Genomic DNA, 22,596 nt, shown 5'->3' with positions numbered 1-22,596 from the left:
ACATGCAAAAGCAAACAGAAAAACCTGTGAGATTTAGTTACGGAAAAAGTGGCAAAGATAAATCAAACTGATGAAACATTTACTTTTAATGGCTGCTGTGACTGCACACTGCCAGCACCTTCAGCTGTGATTATCTGACGCCTGCTCTGAATGTAGAAATCACAACACTTTAAGTTCAGTCTTGATGGCTGTGTGCTAAAAAAAAACCCCAAACAGCCCAAAACAAAGCAGTCGACAACTTGAAATGCATACAGTATCTGCCCATCAAAGACGTCTGAAATAGCTTGTACTTGTCCTAGCTGTCCATGTGCGACATCATTCCAGGCTGTGCTTCATAAAACCCGTTTAACAGGCAGAATATGTAGTACATGTATTTAGGATAACATTCAAAGGTGTGAAATTGGATTTGGCACTGAGAGAGCACGGAGATAGAAAGAGCAACACTAAAAATCCTGGGCCGGCCCACACGTAAGTTATCTATACATCTGTTAAGTAAACATTATGTATAAAACCAAACATTGATGTGGGCCAGCACTGATATAAAACACTGGATTAGATAGAGCATAACTGCATTTAATTGCATCCTGATTCCGATTTAAAGATGTACGCACTTCCAAGCACTGGACATTCTGTTATTACAGCTGTGAACTTATTATAAGAAGGGCTAATAAATATGTTGATAAATTCCTCATATTCACAGATGCAGTACCAAAAAGTTCTGAACAAGTTTGAGCTGCCATCAGCAGTCGAAAGAGGTGCATCATTATGTACCCATGAAATTGCGCGATATTCATTAAAATAACAGACATAAGGACAGATTGTTCAGCAGGATTAAAACGCCCCTTGTTTTTGTGTTGTCTGGTTTCTTACAGATTTCTCAGCCAATTTTTTCCCCCTCATTTTTTATCCTCTTCAATGAGCTTGTCATCCATTAAAAGGCAACGCCATACCATAACAAAGCATGCTAAGCTGCCATTCTAAAGGAACAATTGCTTATATGCCTTTATCATATAATTGCAGGAATTATCCAGACACTAGATTTGATTAGTAATGTCTTCAGATAGAAAATTCTTCCTCTTTTTCCCTCTGTCTCTCTCACACCCACTCTCTTCCATTCAACTGTAATGACGGCAAGGGAAATTGGCAGACATTAATGTGTATTCAGCCCATATCGAATCAGTTTCTCACCACCCTAAGGGCTTAATAGGAAACAATAACTGAATTATGACATGAACATTAGCCAATTGCTCACCATTCTGGCTGGAGACATACACAATGACATAGCATTGATATAGCGACTTCTCTATTTCATTGCATGTTTTGTGAGTTTTCATTAAATAGGAAAAAATGGATAAATAAATTATGACTTACTGTGCATTGACTTATCTTTTTCTTTTTACCACTAAATCACTGTCTTCTTTAACCTTGGTGTAAGTGTGGCAGAGTTAGGAGACATATAAATGGTTTCCTTGGTTAACGTCTCTCTTTCTCTCCGCATGTTTATCCCTCTTCCTCTATTAAACCAATAATGATCCATCTCGCCACACAGTTTGCACCATGATACATTAAATCCATTACTTAGAAGCACACCTGCGATGAAATGAAGGACAACTGTGCTGTGCAGGCTAATGCAATGCTCAGCCAAGCACACACACAGACAGGGCAGCCACAGGACTTGGCCTTTATATCATATTGCAGGATTTAGCAAGATTTAGCACTTACAGATGAAGACCTACATGCTGTTTCCAAATCCTTGGTTCAATGCAAAATGCACAAGGTTTTTTAAGGCGAGATAATAATGTCAAGATTTGAAGCTATACCTGTGTATTTCCACTGCTGGCTTATGTTGGTTCCACCTGTTTTCTATTTCAGATTAATTAACATGTTACCTAGGTTTTACTTCCTGCCAGACTTTTTCTAGTAAGTGGTGTTGGAAGTGATACTGACATAAGCAAGCCTCGACGCTGCTGTGAAACTGACTTCAAAACTGCTGAGAACAGTCAAAAAAGGGAGACAGACGGCCTCAGAAGGAAATAAAAAGTAACTTGACTTTCTGAAATATCAAAACAGCTCACTCTGTCTGCTCCTTGTTGTTGCTGTGAACAGTTATAAAATCAAACAGCTCTGTTGTCTGTTGTGGAGATTCAGGAGGAAGTCTGGGAAAAGCTTTGCAGCAATAATCAATGGACAAGAAAAGCAATGTTGCTGATTTCCCAAGACTTTCTACTTTCTGTCTGATGTCCTCAATAACATCAAAATACACTAGTAAGAACTCTAATTATCATGTTGCAAAGCCAGCAGACGACTCACACAGTTGCAGTGACACTTGCATGGTGTCCATGTAATAGTTTCAAGTGCTGGTCACACCCACATTCACTTGCACCTCACATTGGGGATTACCCTTGTGCCCAGTTTTAGGGCGTTAGAAGCTTAAGAGTTCAGAAGGCCGTTTAAAGATAGAGCATAAATTGTTCTGGGCCTGAGAACAATGCCCCTGGACTAACGTGAAGTATTATCTCATAGGCAGCAAAAACCTTCTGACACTAACCTTTATTAAGAGCATGCTCAACAAAAGAAAGCCAGTTCAGCATTTTCTTTTCTCTAGCAAACCCACTATCATTTTGCTGAACTTGTCCTTTCAACAGCGATTTACTTCCTGTCAGCTGTTCGACATTTATTCACCGCTCAAGGTCGTTATTTGCGTTGAGAAAGTCTGACAGATCAAACAGACAATTCTTACTTCATGGAAATGTGGTAATGGAAGACAGGGATTGTCAAAAAAAACCTAGAAACTCTTGATTTTGTAAGAAGTGCTTCAAAGTCTTTAAGAAAGTGGTGGTCCAACTCACTGTGTTGGCAGTGAACTCCACTAAAGCCTGGTGGACACTTGCAGACGTAACCAATGAAGGTGTCGCCCCTGTAGGTCTCGCTGATCTCACATGTTCCTCTGTTGTGGCAAGGGTTTGGATGGCAGGGACCTGTGTGGGGAAAAGGGAGAAAAACACTGTTAGGAATATACTTTATCCATTGAAATGAACATTTATATATGCAGGGAGACTTGATAACCAGGTAATAGTTTCCTTTCCCATTACCAGTAGACTAGGCCTGTGTACACAACTCTGAAGTAGATGAGTAAGCCTTTCTGTATTATTTTCTATTCATTCATTTTATTTTATTTTTTATGTGTCATATGTCACATTTAACCTGACCATAGCACCAGAAATCAGGTTAGCGACACCAGAAAGCAGCATGGAAGCCAGTGAAAACATTATGGTGGTTAGTTTTTGGTGTCATTCAATGGTGTCGCAAAAGGGGAAAAAATGAGCTACCAGTGACTACTGCAAAGTTATGTCTCGGGACTCAATGATGATTGCACCCTTTCTCACTAAATACAAAATCCAGGTTATAGCGGGTGCTATTCAAGAGGCAGCCTCAGCTGCTGAAAAATAAAGCAAACGGGAAGTGCCAAAATCAAAACAAAGACAGTTTACTGTTTGGCCACTTGAAGCTGGCTCCAAAACAGACTATATCCCCATGGACCCCCATGTTAAAATACCCAACTGAACAGCAGAATTAATACATTTTCACAGCCTGGTGCAAAAAATGTATTAATTTTAACATTCATGACTGCTGTACAGGGGGGATTTTATTTTTTTTTTAAATAAGTTATCTGTTTATATTTTATGAAGGCCCAAATATTTAAAGGTGGGACCGCTTAAGTGACACGCCATCAGGGAGGTATCGCTTTCAGTCAAGAATCCCATCCACCCCTTGCTCCTCCACAACTACACCCTCTTGTCCACCAATGGTCACTTTTAGCTCCAAAAACCCAAAACAACAGAGGCCAAAATAGCAAATTCCAAACTTCAAAATGACAGTCCTCAAACCAGTGGGTAATGTCACAGTAGATACATCCATTACTTATACAGTCAATGGTGTTATAAGGTTTTTGTGCAGTGGGAAAGGGGCCTAAGAAGGCTGTTTTGTGCCAATATTAAGGCAGTGTGTTAGGGCTGTGAGACACTGATGATGAGCTAAATCTTTTACTTTCTCATTTGCTGTGTATACAAGTACACAATGTTCCAGGTAATTGAGTCACTCTGGTATAGCACACTGTTTTTTTTCAGTACATAAAATGAATATTGCCATGCCAACGGTAGCAAAAAACATTCCAACACAACCTTGCCAAGCTAGCTATTTAAGACAAACTAAACAAATCTATAGTGTATGGAGCCTTTGCATTTGAAAATGTTTACAGTGGGGAAATTATTAAATGACACTGAGTTGGACCTTGTGAGACAGCGTATAAGTAAAACAGTTTGACAGGCACAACTCAGGATGACAGGAGAGCCAGGAGACGCTGGCTTTCAGTGACTGCTGCTGGTCTCTGTGGTTTGGAGGGCAGCCCAAGGCACTGTCTAAAAATCATTGAATATGTCCCCTCCGGGAAGGCAGCACTTCATCCTCACAGCACTAAGTGGAGAGCACAGACTAGCTGCAAGGTAGAACACTATCACCTGTATGCACAGAAAAGCATGCATGCACTACATACACACACAGGGAGAGATTGCCTTACTCACACACACGAGAGTGCGTGGGTGCAAACTGCTTAACCAGATTTTGGTGGGCTGAGTGGAATAACTTGAAAATGATACCAACAGTGTTAAAACAGAAAATAGGAAATAACTGGGTTATTTGTTACAGTACAAATGATTGTTTCCATCAAAATAAACATGACAAAAAATGTGCTATTATGCACAATTCAAATGTTAAACAGGCCAAATAGCTTAGTTATGGTCTTTGCATCCTCCAATTTATGTGGCCAATTATCAATAGTGTACTATTCCACAGAGCAAAACACTGTTTGCTTGAGTGACTGCATAGACTTTTCCTGCTCTGTTGGGTATGAGGCACAGGCTTGCTGGATAATTAATAACTGACCTTCTGCCTTTGGTGCTGCTATTTATTCTTTAAATATCAGAAGGTGCAGGTTAGTGGCCAATTCTGTAACACTGCAGAGACCAATCTTTGATCCAGCTAACTTAACATCAGTATAAATAAATACATATTCAAAAATCAATATAGGACTGGTTACAGTGAAATCCATTCTAACTCCCAAGGTGACCCTATGTGTATAACACATATGTTGAGACTGTGGCTGTGTTCAAAATTGCATGTTAATCACTAACCAACATATAATTCATACTCAGTATGATTTAAATTAAGTATGTATATGTAGCACATCCACTGCATACTATGTGGACTTTGTTTACATGAGAAATGCCCAGATGTATACTATATTAGCAAGATTTTCTGAGTATGGGAGCTAAGTGGACATACTCCACTACCCCACAATGCATTGTGACTGTGCAATGACCAGACATGACAGAGATCTGGAGCCAGGCTAAAATCACTTCATATGTTGCTTTATTTAGTTTTAATAGGTTTTTAGAAAGTAGCTTTTTAGATCCTCAATACGTGTTCACTTTATCCAAATGACACCTGTTTGGAAATTTGCTGTAAGGTTTTTGGAGACGTGAGAGCCACTGGCCTTACAGTCATGTAAGCTTGAGTATACTTCAGTGTGAACAGTTTGTTGGTAATGACGTGCTTAATTTTTCATTTAGTAGGCAGCATGCAGTACATACAGATTGAGGCAGTGCGTTAGTATGCAATTCCCAACACAGGCTGTGTTTATTAGTTGCTTACTGATGTGTAACTGAAGTCTACAAAATGTAGAGAAAAGTGTAAAAGAGGAACTATAGAACTAAATATGTTCAGCACAACACCTTTAATTATACAAAATTTTGAAAACATCACCAGAAGATGTGACTTCTCAATACATTTTGCCATGTAATGAGAAAGCTCATGAAGTAGCAAAACTAAACAACATCTTAATATTGCAAACAAGAACTTCCCTTTTAAAAAGACTGGCTAGATTGCAAAGTTTGCTTTCAGTCATCTTTGAATGTATCAGTTTTCATCAATTGATGTGTGGATTGTTTTGGTCTAGGAATAACATGTATGGATTTTGAAAATGGGCATAGTTCCCCCTTAAGTGTACTCAGTGTCTCCAATCACTTTGAATAATTGCTTACTTTGTTAAAGTTTCCATGTGTTGCCATCTCACACCAAACTGATTACAACAGTTCAGCATTTACTCAGAAAATCAAAGGGGTCAGCACAGCTCAGTGCACAAAAGGCTCTTATGCGCAAAACATTAATTTGCAAGGGAATTCATATTCATAGCCACTAACCACATGTAGCCTATTCTTGCTGTGTGTGCAGCAGCCCATTCATCATTACCATTGTTTTCTCTTTAATATTTGGGTGTAGTGAACACTGGGAACCTGTGTAGCTGCTAGTGAATCTATGCTTTAGGGATTTTGCGGACAAAAGAATTTACAATTTTTAAAAAAAGGAAAAACACCTTCAAAGTTGTGCTGGTAATGATTTATAACTCAACTGGAGCACTTTCTCTTGTGCAAGGTTTTTTTTTTTCCTTTCCATTTATTTTCCTCATAATTTTATCTTTTTGAGACAAATGGTGATAACAACAGTTTTAAATTAAAGTTATTACAACCAAATGTATATGACACAGCAATATATTACTTCATTGGCAGTGTTCACAAAATTGTGCCATATTATTTCCATCTAAAATCTTCCTCAGACTAACCTGCAGCGCAGGGCCAAATGTAAATGACGGGGCCTTGACGCAGGCTTATTGGTTTCATAACTCAAGGGCCTGCCAATAGCTGTCTCATCTTTTAAACATCGTGTTGTACGACTGCGCCAACTGCTGTCAAAACTTTGTGGATTGAGATTGGATGGGAAAACTTTAGAAGTCCACCGTTGGATCTTAATGCAAGACCGGCTAGAGCTCAGCGCATGTTGAACATTTAAAGGCTGACGTGAGAAGAAAAAGTGGTTCTTCATGTTATAACTTGTGGTCAGTCCAAAGCTTGTAAAACTGTTGGCAGAAGAAGTAAAACAAATTTGCTCCCATGAGCCTTTTTCTAAGCTTCCTGTCTTGTGATATAATTTCTATTCTAGTCTTTTTACAGTCATATCTTATGACTGACAGGTAAACTGTGCTTTGACAGGCCTCTTATTTCATTTTAAGTGATAAGCAACAAGAAGAAGTCTCAAGGGTGAGACTATCATGCCCTCTTAAGTCAATTTGACAAATGAGCAGTCATGAGCACCAAATTTGACAATGTCAAGTAAACTGCTGCGGCCTTGGATTGTATACTTCATCATCTGCTCAACCATTTAAGGCTAGGCCAGACCCAGAAAATGTATAAGCTGAAAATGAACTCACTATGGCAAATAAATAAATAAATAAACACCACTAGCAAGCTTCTTACTGTTCTCTTGTTGGAATTAGCAGCCCTCTGGATATGAATTACAAACGGGTTAATCCTATCGAAGTCATGCCATTTCAAAGGCAGGACCTGTATCAGTAATAATGAGAGCGGTGGCTAATCAGTTGAACAGAGGAACGTATAATAGCTTTCACAGAGACCCTGCTCTCTGAGGGAGAGGGGGGTGACAGGTTTCAGGGCTGTTTTGACGTGCCGATCTATAGTCGCACCAAGGCGTGCTGACAGCCTCCCTAATGGAGAGCGCATAAAGCAGAAAAAAAGCAGGGAGGAAAAGGAGGAGGAGAGAATAAGAGAGAGAGTCACAATGAGTATGTGAGAGCGATACAGAGAAAGTGTGTTCTATGTGACAGCAACGTTTGAGCCCAGAATTTGTTATTTTTTTACTTATAAAAGGCTCCAAAAGATTATAAAGCAATATTTCAAAAAGATTAATTTACTGATAGTGTGATTTATGGAGCTGGATGAGAATTTTAAACCAAGAATACTTCAAGGTGATGGAAACTGTGCATACTTTAACACCCTGTTTTTTGAAAAAAGGCACGAGCTGATGGACTGCAACGATGTTGTGGCTCAGAATCGGATGCTGCAGTCACGTTAGCTCACACACACAAAAATAGGACATCCAATCAGCACATTATATCAAATACTACTCTGCTGAGAGAACACAAACTAACCTTGCCAACAGCAGAATTACATGTTTTTGCTACTATCATGACCTGAGTGGGCTGAGATTTACAACTTTCAATCTACTGGTAAAATAAACAAAACTCTATTGCTGCTAAACTTAAAAGTCTATTATATTTTTTTTTCCTATGATTTTGACAAATTACATATATATTTATAGACAATAACCTTTCAATTAATAGCGACACAATATTTTCCATTTTGGGAGATAAATTGTTCTTATAAAAATTCACTGCAACACCTGAGCATTTTCAGGGAAGCAAGGGTGCATAAAGAAAAGATCTCAACACATCCGAGAAATAAATAAGCAACTTTTCCCAAAAAGGCAGGGAGGTGGACAATGTGCGTCAGCCGAGGAGATCTCATCAGGCTGTCAGCGGATGCTCTCTTCACTCAGCGTGCAGGTTGTGTGATGCGTGTCTTTGTGATGCATGTCTGGGGGAAACATTGGCAGCTTTCTTGTGTGAATGTCAGCTGCTGCTCGGCCGTACAAGCCAACGCTCGCTCGGTGATTGATGTGAGCCTGTGTTGTGTCCGGCACGAGCGCTGTGATTTCTTTTCTGGCTGCAAAGAGCGTCCAATCAATCAGCTGTGAAAACCTGACCGATGGTTAAACACAGGAATGCATCCTTTGTTTCCTTGCAGATCAATCACAAAAAAGCCTGACATTTTCGGGGTTAAAGCTACATATGTGCACCTGCATCTCGTCTGACAGCTGTCGCAAACATTGGCTTGTTTCAAATGTACAAGCTCACACTAAATTTTATTATTTATAACTTAGCTTCTTATAAATGATATGGTTTGCAACACTGAATTTTACAGTGCAACATTGTAGCTGAGCTGCTTGAGGTATTAAGACTCACTTGATTTCATAAGAAGGACATAACTAACTGAGCTTTTTCTTTACAGTTTTTCTATTAAAGAGACTCAGAGAAAATATTCCTCTTTAAAGTAAAAAATGTAACAATACACCATATTGTAGCTATAAGATGCAGGAATAAATGAAGTCGTCTTACTTCTGCTACTTTTGTGTTGGTCGGAGTCATGAGGAGGTCAGACAAGCATTACTGGCTGTTCCTTGATAAAGATTTCTGCTGATCCCAGGGAAGTGGGTCAGGTTGTGGGGCCAGCTGAGCGTTTACAGCAGCAGTGGAGAAAGTGCCTTTAATCTGATACTCATAAACACAAACACCCCCCCACCAGTACTTTCATGGAAAGGCTTCTATTTCAAGGAGATTCAGTAGAAAATTAAAAACGACCCTGAAAATTAAATTGCCATCTCCAAATTTCAGCTCCAGTTTCTCTATCTTGAGTTAACAAGCTGGCCCATAAACCGCCTTGTTAACCTTTTTTTTTTTTTTTTTTTAAAGAAAAACACATTTCACCTGCCTCAAGAGAGTCAAATTTACATCGAAGCTCCTCAGCTCTGAATGTGCACCCAGCCAATTCACAGAGAAATCTGACATGGCCTAATTGTGTCAGATCTATTTTAACCCAGCCTCTCTCCATGATGGCTTCACTGGTTCACGGGCTCATGGTCACTGCACCCATCCTTCACCTCAACTGATGAAAGTTGGCACCGCACCACCAATATTACATCAGTGCTCTCAGCGTGAGCCGCCGTACGTTCATGCTTTTAGTGAGTCCTTGGCCTCCTATTCTCCTGTGCCCTTGCCACTCTGCCATTCCAGCCCATCAGCATTTGACAAAGTCAGACAAATGCACTTAGAGTTGAAAGTCATAAGAATCATGCAGAAACAAATTGGTTTTGGAATGTGTCAAAAAATATCCAAGTGGAGAGTTCACGCTGAAGATCAGCGCTGTTCTTGGAGGATGGAGGGAAAGGCAGAAATGGTGGCTGCCTTGTCAGTGACTAAATGCCATGAAAATGTCAAAGCAGTGTCCCTGCCTCTAAGGTCTGCTTTAAAAAGGCAATTCCCTGATTCTAATGTTTGTGAGCAATGCTAAATTGTATATGGTACAACAAATAAGCTGTGTAAGATTGAAGATAAGCAGTGCAGAGGCTGACTCCAGCCTGTTCAATGCTACTGTTCTGCATGCTACAAAGAGACTGTTAGTTATCCACTTAACCTTAAGGCTCAATTACGCTTCTTGAGGTCTCAGTGGCATCCGAGGTATTTCGAGTGCACATGATGCAGCCATGGGGCTTGTGCTTTTATGGTATTTTGTTGTGATTTGATTTGTGCTGCTCCTGCAATGGGCTTTGCAAACATTCAATTTGCGGTAGGTGCGTGGAAGCCAGAGGCAACCCATGGAAGAGCCCTCTGAAACAAGTTTACCCTACAAACCACAGAGGTCACTGTGAGGCCACTGTAAGGCTACTGCTCTATCAATACCAGGAGCACAGTGGGGTTAAAGAAGTGATGTTCGAGCAAACATCTGATACAAAATAAGATTCTCCTGCCTGTGAATCACAATTCGCACGCAGGGAAAGAAAGGTACATTCAGTCTTGCTGTTTTTTTGCTGCTTCAAGCAGACACATAATGACTAGAGATTATTTTATTTTCCTCACACTAGATACTATAACTTAAGTCTCACAGTAAGTTATGAACACATCAAATACAACATATAATAATACATAGTTATATATGTATATACGCAGGGGACATGTCTCCCACAATATTTAGAACATGCACATTTTCCCCCATCTATAAAAACATGAAGGTGGCAGAGGACTTTTATTTTGACAAAATTAAAGACATCTGCAAGATTAATTGATGAAGAAAATGCAGACATTTGCGCATAAAAATTCACTAGAATGCAGGGAATTGTGTATTTGATTTAAACATTTTCCTTTGTGTGTGAGAGACTGCTCAGACTCGATGAAGAATAGATGATCATTTAACATATTAACATTCAAGCTCAAATTTGAGAATTAATTAAAATAATTTATTTCATTCAGTAATATGCAACATCAAAATTACAGTCTCCCAGTACAACATAACACGATGAAAAAAAGGTGAGGCACCTAGACTTAGTGAAAGCACATAACATATTTTATGCTTTTTCACTGTAACATTCAATTCAGCCTTTGCTTTTTCTCCATGGATTTTTTGAAGCGAAAAGGTAAAAGGTACAGTAATAGTAATAGTCCTTTGTATTTTTATCGCATCAAAAGAAAAAATAGCCATTTTTGTCCAGTATGAACAGACTTTTCTTGATGTAAAGAAAGAGCCCCACATTTTGAAGATAAAATGCAATCAATTTCCTTATTTTATTATTCCAGCGGGGCAGAGGACAAAATGAAATCCAATATTCTGTCATGTTTAGCACACTAAGCACTATTTCTCTCTCTCAACCTCAAAATTTCAATTTTAACAGTGGCTTCAGATGCCATGTAGATAGTGTGCCAATGTTCACAGACTCCACAAAAAATCAAATCAGCATATACATGAACACAATGATACACACAGCAGCTAAAGAAATACGGGCCAAATGTGCTAAAGAAGAGTTCCCTTTATATGTGTGTAGATAAAGGGCGTGGATATGTAGATGAAAGATGTGAAGGCTGTGAAATAGCAGCTGATATGCTTAATTCTTCAAAGCTGTCATGAGTAATTTGGCCTTCCACGTCGCCCTGTCCTATTTTCTGTCTAAGTCCAGTTCCAGGTCAGTGGTCACAAGTCCCACCTAATTCGGGTCATTTTGAGATCTGATAATTATTTACTGTGCTGTTTGCTGAATTTTTCTCTGTTATCTGAGATGTGTACAGTACAGTACATAGAAAAAGCTTCAGCAAATGCTGCAGTTATTCTTGCAAACAGCAGAATGTTGATGCTAAAGATAAGTGTATTCATAAATAACTTGAGTTAGACTGAATTACGAAATAACTGTAAATAATTAACGGTATGTTCACAGATGGTGTTATTTAAAAAAAGAAGCTAAAAATAGGGGTGACATTCTGTATGTTTAGGTGCTGCAGTCATTAAACTCCATTTCAATATGTTGAGCGGGAACATTTAAGCTCAATAGTCCCGCTTTTCTGTGACATTTTTGCCTCCACACAATTAAATGTGAATTGTGCCCTCTGACTTTATAGGGAAAAAGTTGACATTTGAATGTTGACATTTAATCTAGCATTTTCAATTAGTCAATAATTGTTGTTTGTGTGAAATGAAACTTTTTGAAATTCCCTTTGAGTTTAATTTAAAGGGTTTATGTTAGTGTTCTATAGTAGCAAATATGTTCACATTAAGTGTATAATATGCATGTGCATGCACATGTATAAGCATGTGTTTGTGTTTCTGTTGTCTGACTAACTGATTAGAGTCTGAGATTACACTAAGCTTAGCGTTGCAGCAACAAACTGCTTTGATTTGCAGAGTATTATGTCTTATCTAAATAAATCATTCTTGTTTTAACCCATATGATCTCAAATAAACCAGCAGAGATTAATATTAATTAAAGAAACGTCATAGACAAAGACAAGTAGATGCTGAGGATGCACTTAGAAGTAGGAAGTTTGTATTCAGTCGTGGTGCTTCCTCAGGATGTAAAGTGACATTTTAATTATATCACTGATGAAGATAAATCAGGTTCTTGTTTACTGTTGTCCTCTGTGGTCTTGCTTTTGTAATAAAACTCTCGTTGCATTAGTTCTTTCAATAATGAGAAGCAGCACTTTTGAATACCAAATATGATCTCTGAGGAAGATCTTTTCAAAAAGGAAGTTTCTGTATGATAATTCCCAGATCCTTACTTCACTACCTATAATAATTACAAACACTAAGAGCAGCACAAAGCACGCTCAATGTGCTCCTTAGGGAAAGGATACAATGCAGACTGATGCTAATGGCATGTGTTTAACGATGCAATGCATTGTGCTTAAAGACACTGAGATTTTTAGAAGTTGAAATTGTTGTTAGATCCATCCATTGTTGAAAGATTAATGCTACTCTTATGTTAATGGTTTATAAAGTCATTGCTCACACACACTGGGTATGATTTTCAAAATAGCAGCCCTAGAAATTACACTAAATGCTCAGGTATTCAGAAAAGCAATCAAGCCAAAGCAATCACAGAACTGAACTGGACTGTGTGGTTCTGAAAACAATCTCAAAGCTCTAAACCAGACAAAGACAAGCAATTTCTCATGAGTTCGACTATTAGAAGAGGTTTAAATAGGACTGCCTTATGAACTGAACTACCAAATGATATAATTATGAGTGCTGCTGACCAGGCATGATCGGTGAGCCGGGACAAGAATCAGAGTAAATTGGTAATGAAGGGTGGGGGGGGTGGCCAAGATTTAGAAAGTGAAAGAGCTCTCTCCTGCCCTCTCACACACACAACCATGCACACTCACACAGACATACACAAATGAGGGGAAATCACGTTACCAAGCATAAAAATTTCCCACCTGCTGAAGTTGGTTCCTCACCATCTGCTGCTGTTGAGACACAGAGGAGGAAAACAGGGAGGAGGGGAAGAGAAGAAAAATATATTATCACAACTATGTCACAGTATTCAGTGCTTCAGCAGCATGCGACACTGCTGACTCAACTATATATTAATTGCATTGTGCACAACCATATGTGCAGTAACATTTCATATGTAATCCAAGGGAGCAAACAGTACCTAAAGCCAGACACACCTGCTACCTGTAGGGTACAACATCCTGCCAGCAGAAATACTCGCCACAATGAAGCGTAGCCTGGCACTGTGTCACAGCCCATCCCCCCCATTTATACACCGCTACAATGCAGCGTCCTGGTCGGTGGCCTTTGACTAATATGTGTTCATCATTCTGGACCAGTGTAGGATTAGCCCCTGTGGCATACATACTTGTTTGCTGCATCTCTAGCTCCTAAGCCCCAGTCCAGCCCTGTGGCTGGGATTTGGCCTGTCTGCCGTCATTACTACAACCCTCCATCTCCATCATCACTCGTAAAATAGCTCCGAAAATGTGCCTGAAAGCTGTGTATAGCTGCAGAGGCAAAAAGACCAAGGACATCAGCTGCATGGGATGACGAATAACATTTGCCATTATGGTTTGGGATGAACAGAAGTGAAACATTTGGATGGATGGATGGATGGATGGATGGATAGATGGACAAATATAAATCAGGGTTACACATTCATTTAGTTTTGGCAGCCACAATGATTAGAACGTCTGCTGCCACATACTGATTATATATGTTGGGAGCTGGACCATTCTTTGGGATCACTATTGGAGCATTTGTTCATTTACTGCAGCATTCTCTCGGAGCACAGAGTGTACCGGGCACAGACGGAGCAGCAGAACTCCAGGTGCAGTGAAAGTAAAACTTAAAAGCTTGCTTTTACTCCTCTATAGCAGCTTCTCCTCTCATCCATCAATCTGAGCTGATCGTGTCATTGACAGAACAATTATCCACGCTGCGACTCAAACTCAAAAAATGTTGCTGAGGAAAAAAAAAAACCCAAAAAAAGTCATGACAAGGTCCGCCATCCATGGACCCAAAACCACGTCTGAATATAGAATGAGGACACAATGATAAAAAGGGGCATATAGAAGTTTTTTCGTTTTTTTTTTTTTTAAATAGGGAAGTAAATGTAAATGTAAATGTATTGGGATTCAGTGCTAAGTAGACCATATTTAATATTCATGTCTGTTATCTCTCAATAGCTAATGATACTGCCCACCAATGAGCATGCTAGCTTAATTAAAGTATGATTCAATGTCATGTACATGTTTTCATCCACGGCGTTGAATACTAATTAGGTATTAGCATATGGAGAGGGTTAAGGCCACATTGATCATGAGGCCGACAGGGAGATAGTTATGGATGCCAGCATTTCATGCCGCTGCAAATGCATCTAAATCCCTCTTAGAAAACCAATCAAGCCTCTCTTCCAATCATAACACAGAGAAACGCACAGACAGTAGATTTTTCTCCTCTCCAAAAACCAAACATCAGTGCTCTGTCAGTCTGCATCCCCTGTGGTGGCTTTGGATGTGGAAATCAAATCACTTCACAAAGTGCTCTCAGAGGGTTTTAAAAACTTTTATATTGCCAATCTAATTTAATGTGGTACCTTATTTCTGGGGGGTCTGCATTCAGAGTATCTACTAAATGTCTAGCAAGACAAGTTGAGCGGACTGTTCTGACAAACTTAGGACACCCCGGAACAAATGATTTCAACTATAGCCATGAATCTTTCCTCAGCAGCTGCAAACTGAAGGGGAAAATAGATTCATTTAGACGCCACTGTGATAAACAGGAAGAATTAAAGAGCAAGCTGCAGCCTTTAACACTCTTTTAACTTCGAGAGAAAGCTCAGATTGAAGTCAGAAGGAGCCAAAGCCAAGCTCTTTCTCAACCTCTCATCTGTCTGGCAGTAGATGCTCCCCTTTGTGTTTTCCCATGCGCATGGGCCAATGTAATCCCAAAACCAAGCACATTCCACGCTTCACTTGGTGCGGTTTTCTTTCTGCCGTTTCCTCTCGTCTCCACCATAGGGGTCAAGACACACACATGCAAGCCCACAGACACGTACCGTATATAGTGTACACACACAATTACACACTCAGAAAGACAAAGAAAAACATGCCTCCGAGTGCAGACAACTATTCACACCCACACATAAATACACATGCTGAGAAGATAGAGACATATAAAAGGAAGTATCTTTTGTTTATCTATGTGTTGATGTGGTGAATCATAAGGGTGCATAAAGTACTGAGCATTTTGTTGTGCAGCAATCTGGGCTGGCAAAATGTATGCCTTCAATTGTTGGTGTTCCCTAAGATGAGGCAAAGCACCCCATGCGAGTTGCATCACATGAGTTATTTTCAGTGGAATTGAACAACACTATTTATCTATTGTTGTCTGACAAGAAAAAACATACTTCCCATTTAATGAATAGATTACAAGATGAAAAGAGTGTTTGTCTCTGCTGCAGAAACAGTAAACTGGTAACTGTGAAGTTGCTCATCAGTCCTTGGCAAATATGTTGATGTTGCACACTACAGACAAAACTGGCTTAATCTTACATACATGCATGTGATGTGCAGGCAAATTAGGGCTATTAGCTTGTCTTGACGTGAGACTTCAACAGCTGCACGTTTACCCTTTCTGAAGAATTTATTGTCCTCTCTAAGTTGCAAAAGCAGAGATAGGCAGTGTGCCAGAACCAATAGGGGATAACAACAATAGTGAGTGTAAAAGACAAGATGGATGTTGCTATAGATGCTCTGCTAAATCCATGTCTTCCCAGTATCGGCCAACATTGAAGTTCGCTTTCTTTCACTCCACTTCATTCTTCAAACCCCGGCAAAACAAGTATGTTAGAACTGTCAAAACAAGTTGACAGTTCTGGCTAATATCAGGCACTGTGGGCATTATACATACCCCATCTTGTACCAACAGTAATCATAAGTTTTTCTTGACCTTAATGGCATTGTTTTTATAACCTTAACCAGTCCTAAACCAGATCATCGAGCAGGCATGTACTATATACTGTAGTTTTTGGGAAGGTATTCCGGTATTCTGCTTTTTAATGAAGCAAAGTCCAGCTTTAAATATGCTTACCTTATTATTCACTTTAGTTGTGTCCATATTATACCACCGTGCCATTCAGACAGGATGCAAAGAGGTTGCTACTCAGTGAATCAGTAAAAGGCTTCAAAGACTGCTTTTTAACAATCACTAGTCTTTGTCACCCTGTTGTCGAAGCCACACACATAAATTCTGAAGAAAATGTTTCTAATATTGTGTTACAAAGTAATTAAAAAGATACTACTAGGGTAGTAGGAAAGCGGTACTGTGCTCTTACACCCAGTGATTAAAACAAAGAAAAAGAAACACATTTGTTTTATCCTGGCAAAGCGTCCCTGTTCTTTGAGCACTGAAATGTTTCTGTTCATAAAATGCTGCAAATCTAACATCTTTCAATTTCCCTTCCCATAAAAGTGGTCATCAAAGCAAAACCAGCACATTTCACTCAGCGATAGGGCTATAAACAGATCTATAATGAATCTTGAAACAATCGTGATTTACCACTCGGGTGTGCTTGCTTTCTACTGTATCTCAAAATATGCTCTGATATAAACACTAACATTAAGCCGTCAGTTCAGTTTAATGTCTATCATCAAAAAGTGGTGAAAACCAAACCCTATCCACACATTTGAGCTGTAAGCATACATAACATCAAAAAATGTTCAATAATGTTCCCAATTACTTCGCCACAAAACTATTCATCCTACAAATAAGTTTATTTTATCAACTCTGTGTGTTGCATGGGAATACTGCAGGAACGTGTGCATGTTTGTTTGTTTTTTCACCCCAGGAGTGTAAAAAAATGTAATGTTCTTAATGTTATTGATGTGCCTCTCCTACCACTGATTACAGCCTTAAAAAGTACTCTTTGTTTATCAAAATGACATTTTTGTTTAGATAAAACTCTACACCTTTGCCTCATTTGGTATGCACAAATCAACAAATATGCACCCTACCCCCCCTTTGCCAGTTACTTTCAGATCAAGCATACCTACTCACCTTCGACTCTGCTCTTCGCTCTCTACAAGAAATGTAACAGCGATGGATTACATGTGCCTTTACAGCTAATAATGTGTTGCTAATACTGGATAAACCTCTCCTAATCGGAGCTCTGACAAGTTGAAAAGAACATAAACCTTAGCTCAAAAATGATACATTTTCCAGATATGTGACGTATGAAATCCTGGCTCTCTGAATCCATGTTTTTAAGACTGTTACAGGTACACTGCAGTTTAAAGGCAAAAATGCTCAGCCATGGCACTGACTGCTTATTTCACTCATGTGTCTTGTAGTATACTGTATAAAGACACAATATGGACATTTAAACACGGTTCCAAACTTAATTATCATTGAAGGAGGTCTTTAAGAAAAACAGTTGAATCCAGACACACAGACAGGAAGACACAGGCATTATCTAAAATATTGTTCCATTTTGTAAACAAATCCTTGACACACGGATGCATCTTGGGACTGCACTAATAAATTTGCTAAACATGGAGGGTTCTAGAGATGGCTTATTTAAATGACCCCTCCTTCTTCCCAGTAGAAGATCCTCTCTGTTGCACGATGAGCTGCCATCGTGGGACATATTGGTTTAATCTGACTGACAGCCGGGAGGCAGTAATAACCATCCATAATCTAAATGGGAACCAGCCAGCCTGTCCAGCATGGGGCTGCTGTGACCTCAAGGTGTTCAGTGGAGATAGAGGGGCTGGTGCGCAGGGTGAACAAGTACAAAACTCATACAGTACACACACACACACACACACACACCCCTGAGGAGGAGGATACATATGCATACATCAAAATGCAGACATAAAGGTGTCCAGTTATGTGTTCATTTTCATCATTAGCAGCAATCTTGACTTCCTTTCTTTCTTTGGGAAAATAACTGAAAACAACTAAAGCAAGAGAATTTTTATTTTATTTTATAATTTTGTTCCTACATTCTGGCTGACTGAACATGCCTTTAAACAAAAAGGACCTGTTTCAAATGCACACACTCACATCCAGTCACACAGTAGGAATTACACAAAATCAATAACACAATATGGATCAACAGTGCATTTAAAATCTAGTATATTGACCAATTACATCTTATAATCCTGACCCAATATAACAATTATAAATGTAAAGTTATATATAAGTGCTTTAGTAAGTCACAGTGAACATGAAATAGTGAGCGATATCATTCTGTTAACCATAAGAGCTCTATTGACACATGAAAACTAATATGAATATGACTCAGCTCATTCATGTAGACTTACACATGATGCTGCAACCTCTAAAGGGGTTGCTGCTAAGGTTGAGGCCTCACCGGCTATATTGTTTACTGACATAGTCCTGCTGTGACAAGTGGAAATGTTTTAAGTGGGTTGTCGCAGCAATAAATGCTGCCAGTTGTAAGAGCTGAAATTAAGAGTAAACGGTGCATCCCTCCATCTTCCCTCATGTTGTTTTTGAGATATAAGGTGAAAAGGTTGGACCTACAATAGATCTGTTCCTGCGCACTGACCACAGAAATCATCTTACTCTAATTTTTATCAACAGAAACCCCCTCACTGTGGAGATCAAGTACACTGAGGAAGCAACTGTCAAGATTGGCCTCAAAAAGCTATATAGGAAGGTACTATATATAGTTACTTTTAACAGCAGCTTTTAGTAAAGTAAGGGCTTGGTGTTCAGATGTTCAACTAAAGAGGGTTGCCAGTGAAATCTGACTTAACAGAAACACCTCCACTTTATTAAGGGGGATCGACAGGGCACAGATCATGGCCAGTGATCAAGGACAGAATTGCTACCAAGTTTCTAATACCAATTTAGTTTACAATCTAACCAGGATGTCAGTTATAGTGAGAAAATAGACATTTCTTCTCTTGGTACAAAATGGATGTCATGTCGCTTTTGTGCTCTAATAAGGTGATTTAAGACCAAGTGAATGGCAAGATTTCTCATAATGCATCAGCAATGATGCAGAGATTTATACAGCAGATGGTTGATGTGATATATTTGTATAATGTGCCAAAAGGAAAGTGGTTCACTTGAAGTGAATGAGAGTGTGACATGCATTTGGATCACCTCTGCTTAAAGCATGTGATCACAGTTTCACAAGCTGACAGATATCCAGATGTGGAATCAAGAGAAGTTGAGATGGAGAGAGAGAAAACCTGAGACACTACAGGAACCTGTAAGTCATAACAGGTCATGATTACAACCGATAAAATGATGGAACTCACATGGGTCACATTAGAAGAAAATAATCAATTGGTACCAAAAAAGCAGAATTTTAATTTTGTTTTACATGAAAGATGTTCTGTATAAAAGTTTTACAATAAAGTGTTTCATCTGGTCTGTGGTTGTATGCAGTTTTGTTTCTCTTTAATGTAGCTATCTTAAATTCCAACAATTGAAAGCCCAACTTAATTTCTATCAGCTGTGTGCGTCCTTGTAAATAATGTCAGTGTAGAGATTTTGCCAACAGTAAGTACAGACAGAGTGTACTGTGAAAACTTGTCAACTCTCGCAGATCACAAATCCAAATCCAAACATGCCTACAACAATAATATGACCCGTTGGCTCGGTGGTAGTGTGAACACTGAGAAGATAAAAGGTACACAGGTGTGAGATTAACACTGTGTTTGATGCATCACTTTTTATTAAAGAGAAAAATATGTATAATTCTCAGCAATAAGGTGTAATGTGATGAAGTAAATACATTTGGATGGATGTGAGTGGGCACACCAGCACTTTTTCAGCGTTGTTCCCTTAGCATTAGCATTAACCCCACAACCCTTTAAGGCTTTCATAATAAAGATGGAAGTATTGTTTTGATGTATTCGCATTTGTCTGGGTGAAAGGTCAACACGATGATTGCAATAATTGTTATTATGATAGCAGTCCATTATTCAGTCGTGGGAGCCAGCGACTGTTTCATGATGTACTTGATGACCTAGTGGATATTTTGCACACTGGAAAAGTTGTGGAGGAACTTCATTTTAATATTTAGTTTATTACAATAAGAGCATTTTTTGTTTTTGATGACTTTTGTTATATATTGTATAAGTGGTTGCCTGTTACATTTGCATGTACTGACTTGAGCAAAAGTAAAATAACTTCTTGTTTGAACATCTTAAAGGGGCAGTGTGTAGGATTTACTGGCATCTAGTACTGAGGATTGCAAATTGCAACCAGTTGAAACGTCCCAAGCGCAAACTCCCAGTTAGGGTACCTTAGGTCTTCATAGCTGAGGATATTTTAGGAGGGAGCCAAATTATCCACAGAGGTCTCATCTTCTCCAAAACACACAGACCAGGTGATTTCAACCAATAAAAACACTGAATAAAGCTGTTCCATGTTACAAATCAGTGTTTCTTGGATGCTGTCCTGCTTTTCAAAGACATGTCACTAGCCCACACATGTTAATTAAAGCTCACCTTTTTTCTCTGACAACTTTAGATACAGATATTTAGGAGGTTTTTACCAGGGGCCAAATTATCCAAAGAGGTCCCCTCATCTCCAAAAAACACTGAACAAAGCAGTTTCACAGTAAAAAAAGGGAGGTTGTGCTTACTACAGTAGCTGATGCAAAATGTGAATGGCTCTATCTTGAGCTAGTGTTCAGTTTGTCCATTCTGGGCTACTGTATAAACATGGAGGTTCAACATGACAGAGTGCCTGGACGAGGACCCACTCCCTACGTTGACTTAAACGGCTCATTCTAAGGTAACAAAACCAAGAGGATTCTTGTTTTTTAGGTGATTACACACCTAAGACAGCATATGTATATTATATTACACTTCTGCAAATATGTCCCGTTAAATCCAGCTCTGGATCTTTAGGATATAATGAGCAAAGAGACCTGATCCAAGGCAGCAGGTTATATTGTAACTGCTATATAGATAATATTGCCAAACATTAGTGATTAGTTGGTATGCAACAACTAAAAAATCCAAACAAAGGATGGCTGGACAGCAGTCCAATGGAGGTCAATGCGACATGATGTTTCCATAAAGCTCATCCCTCTTACCTTCATGGCCAGTCGGCCCATGACAAAGTCAAAAACAATCCGGGTAATGGATCGTATTCCCATTTAGCAATGGAGCATCAAGAGTGACAGTCAGCTGTCACTGCTAATGCTGGCAGCCCAGACACCACTCGCTGGGGCTGACAAATCCTGTTTGCGTCTGTCAAGTGTCTCATGTTATGAATCTCAAGCAGTAAAACTTTTGTTGGAGTTTTCATGTTTCTTTTGCCGCATTTGGCAGCGAGTCAGAGACATGAGCCATTTTAATCATGATACAGTAGTTTGAAAAAGACAGAATCCATAAAATTAGCACACAAACTGGTTTAATTTGCCACAGGACTGCATTTAATTACTGCATGACTCAAGTCGCAGTTTAAAAGGTTCCATGTGTTTTCAGCCATAAATGAGCAGCATTATCACAATCAACTTGGCAGGCAGCTGCAGAATAAGACTGACATAAATTGTTATGGACTCGTTGAAATGCTAATTCTAGGTAAGAGTAATCATTAATGTGAGAGACACAATTCAGCAAATCAGCAATTACAATCGCTAAGTTTTTATGGCACTCACATTACATGCTCAGAATATCTAGAAAAGCAGGATGGACTGGTGAAAGTGTGCGAACACAGTTTTGTTTGTTTGTTTAAAGGCAGTCAACAGAGCTCAGTCCAGCTGGCAATAAACACTGTCAGAATTCATATCATCTCATTTGTTTGCTTTTTCTGACAGAAAATAGAAAACAATGTCTAAAGTGGTTTGCTGCAAATGAGGATTTAGTTAGCTGCACTGTGGCACATATGGCAATCTGTGTACATGTGCTACATTAGCACTACAGATATCACCTTTCCTTGTACCCCCTACCCACACACACACGCACACACACGCTCATTCTCCAACCCCCAGCAGATGCTCATTGCGCATCTATCTCCCACATAACGTCACCCTTAAAAGTGTTTGTTCCATCATTGCAGTGCTTATTAACATTAAATCATCTTGCTATGG

The 22,596-nt window shown here is 39.2% G+C and overlaps 1 protein-coding gene across 3 annotated transcripts in view; it reads right to left on the bottom strand.

The window, feature by feature from the left end:
- Positions 1-22,596, bottom strand: part of edil3a (EGF-like repeats and discoidin I-like domains 3a) — a 131,602-nt gene that overhangs the window by 85,266 nt on the left and 23,740 nt on the right. Inside the window, exons 2-3 of one of the 3 annotated variants that reach the window (XM_042488581.1) lie at positions 13,451-13,480; positions 2,850-2,978 (exon numbers count right to left, since the gene is read on the bottom strand). In XM_042488581.1, the coding sequence (XP_042344515.1) occupies positions 2,850-2,978; positions 13,451-13,480 (159 nt within the window). The remainder of the gene's footprint in view (positions 1-2,849; positions 2,979-13,450; positions 13,481-22,596) is intronic. The other 2 variants (XM_042488582.1, XM_042488583.1) reach the window with 2 other exon arrangements.

Source organism: Plectropomus leopardus, chromosome 6 (genome assembly GCF_008729295.1).
Source record: "Plectropomus leopardus isolate mb chromosome 6, YSFRI_Pleo_2.0, whole genome shotgun sequence".
NCBI classification, from domain to species: domain Eukaryota; kingdom Metazoa; phylum Chordata; class Actinopteri; order Perciformes; family Serranidae; genus Plectropomus; species Plectropomus leopardus.
This window is presented reverse-complemented; position numbering and strand designations above follow the sequence as displayed.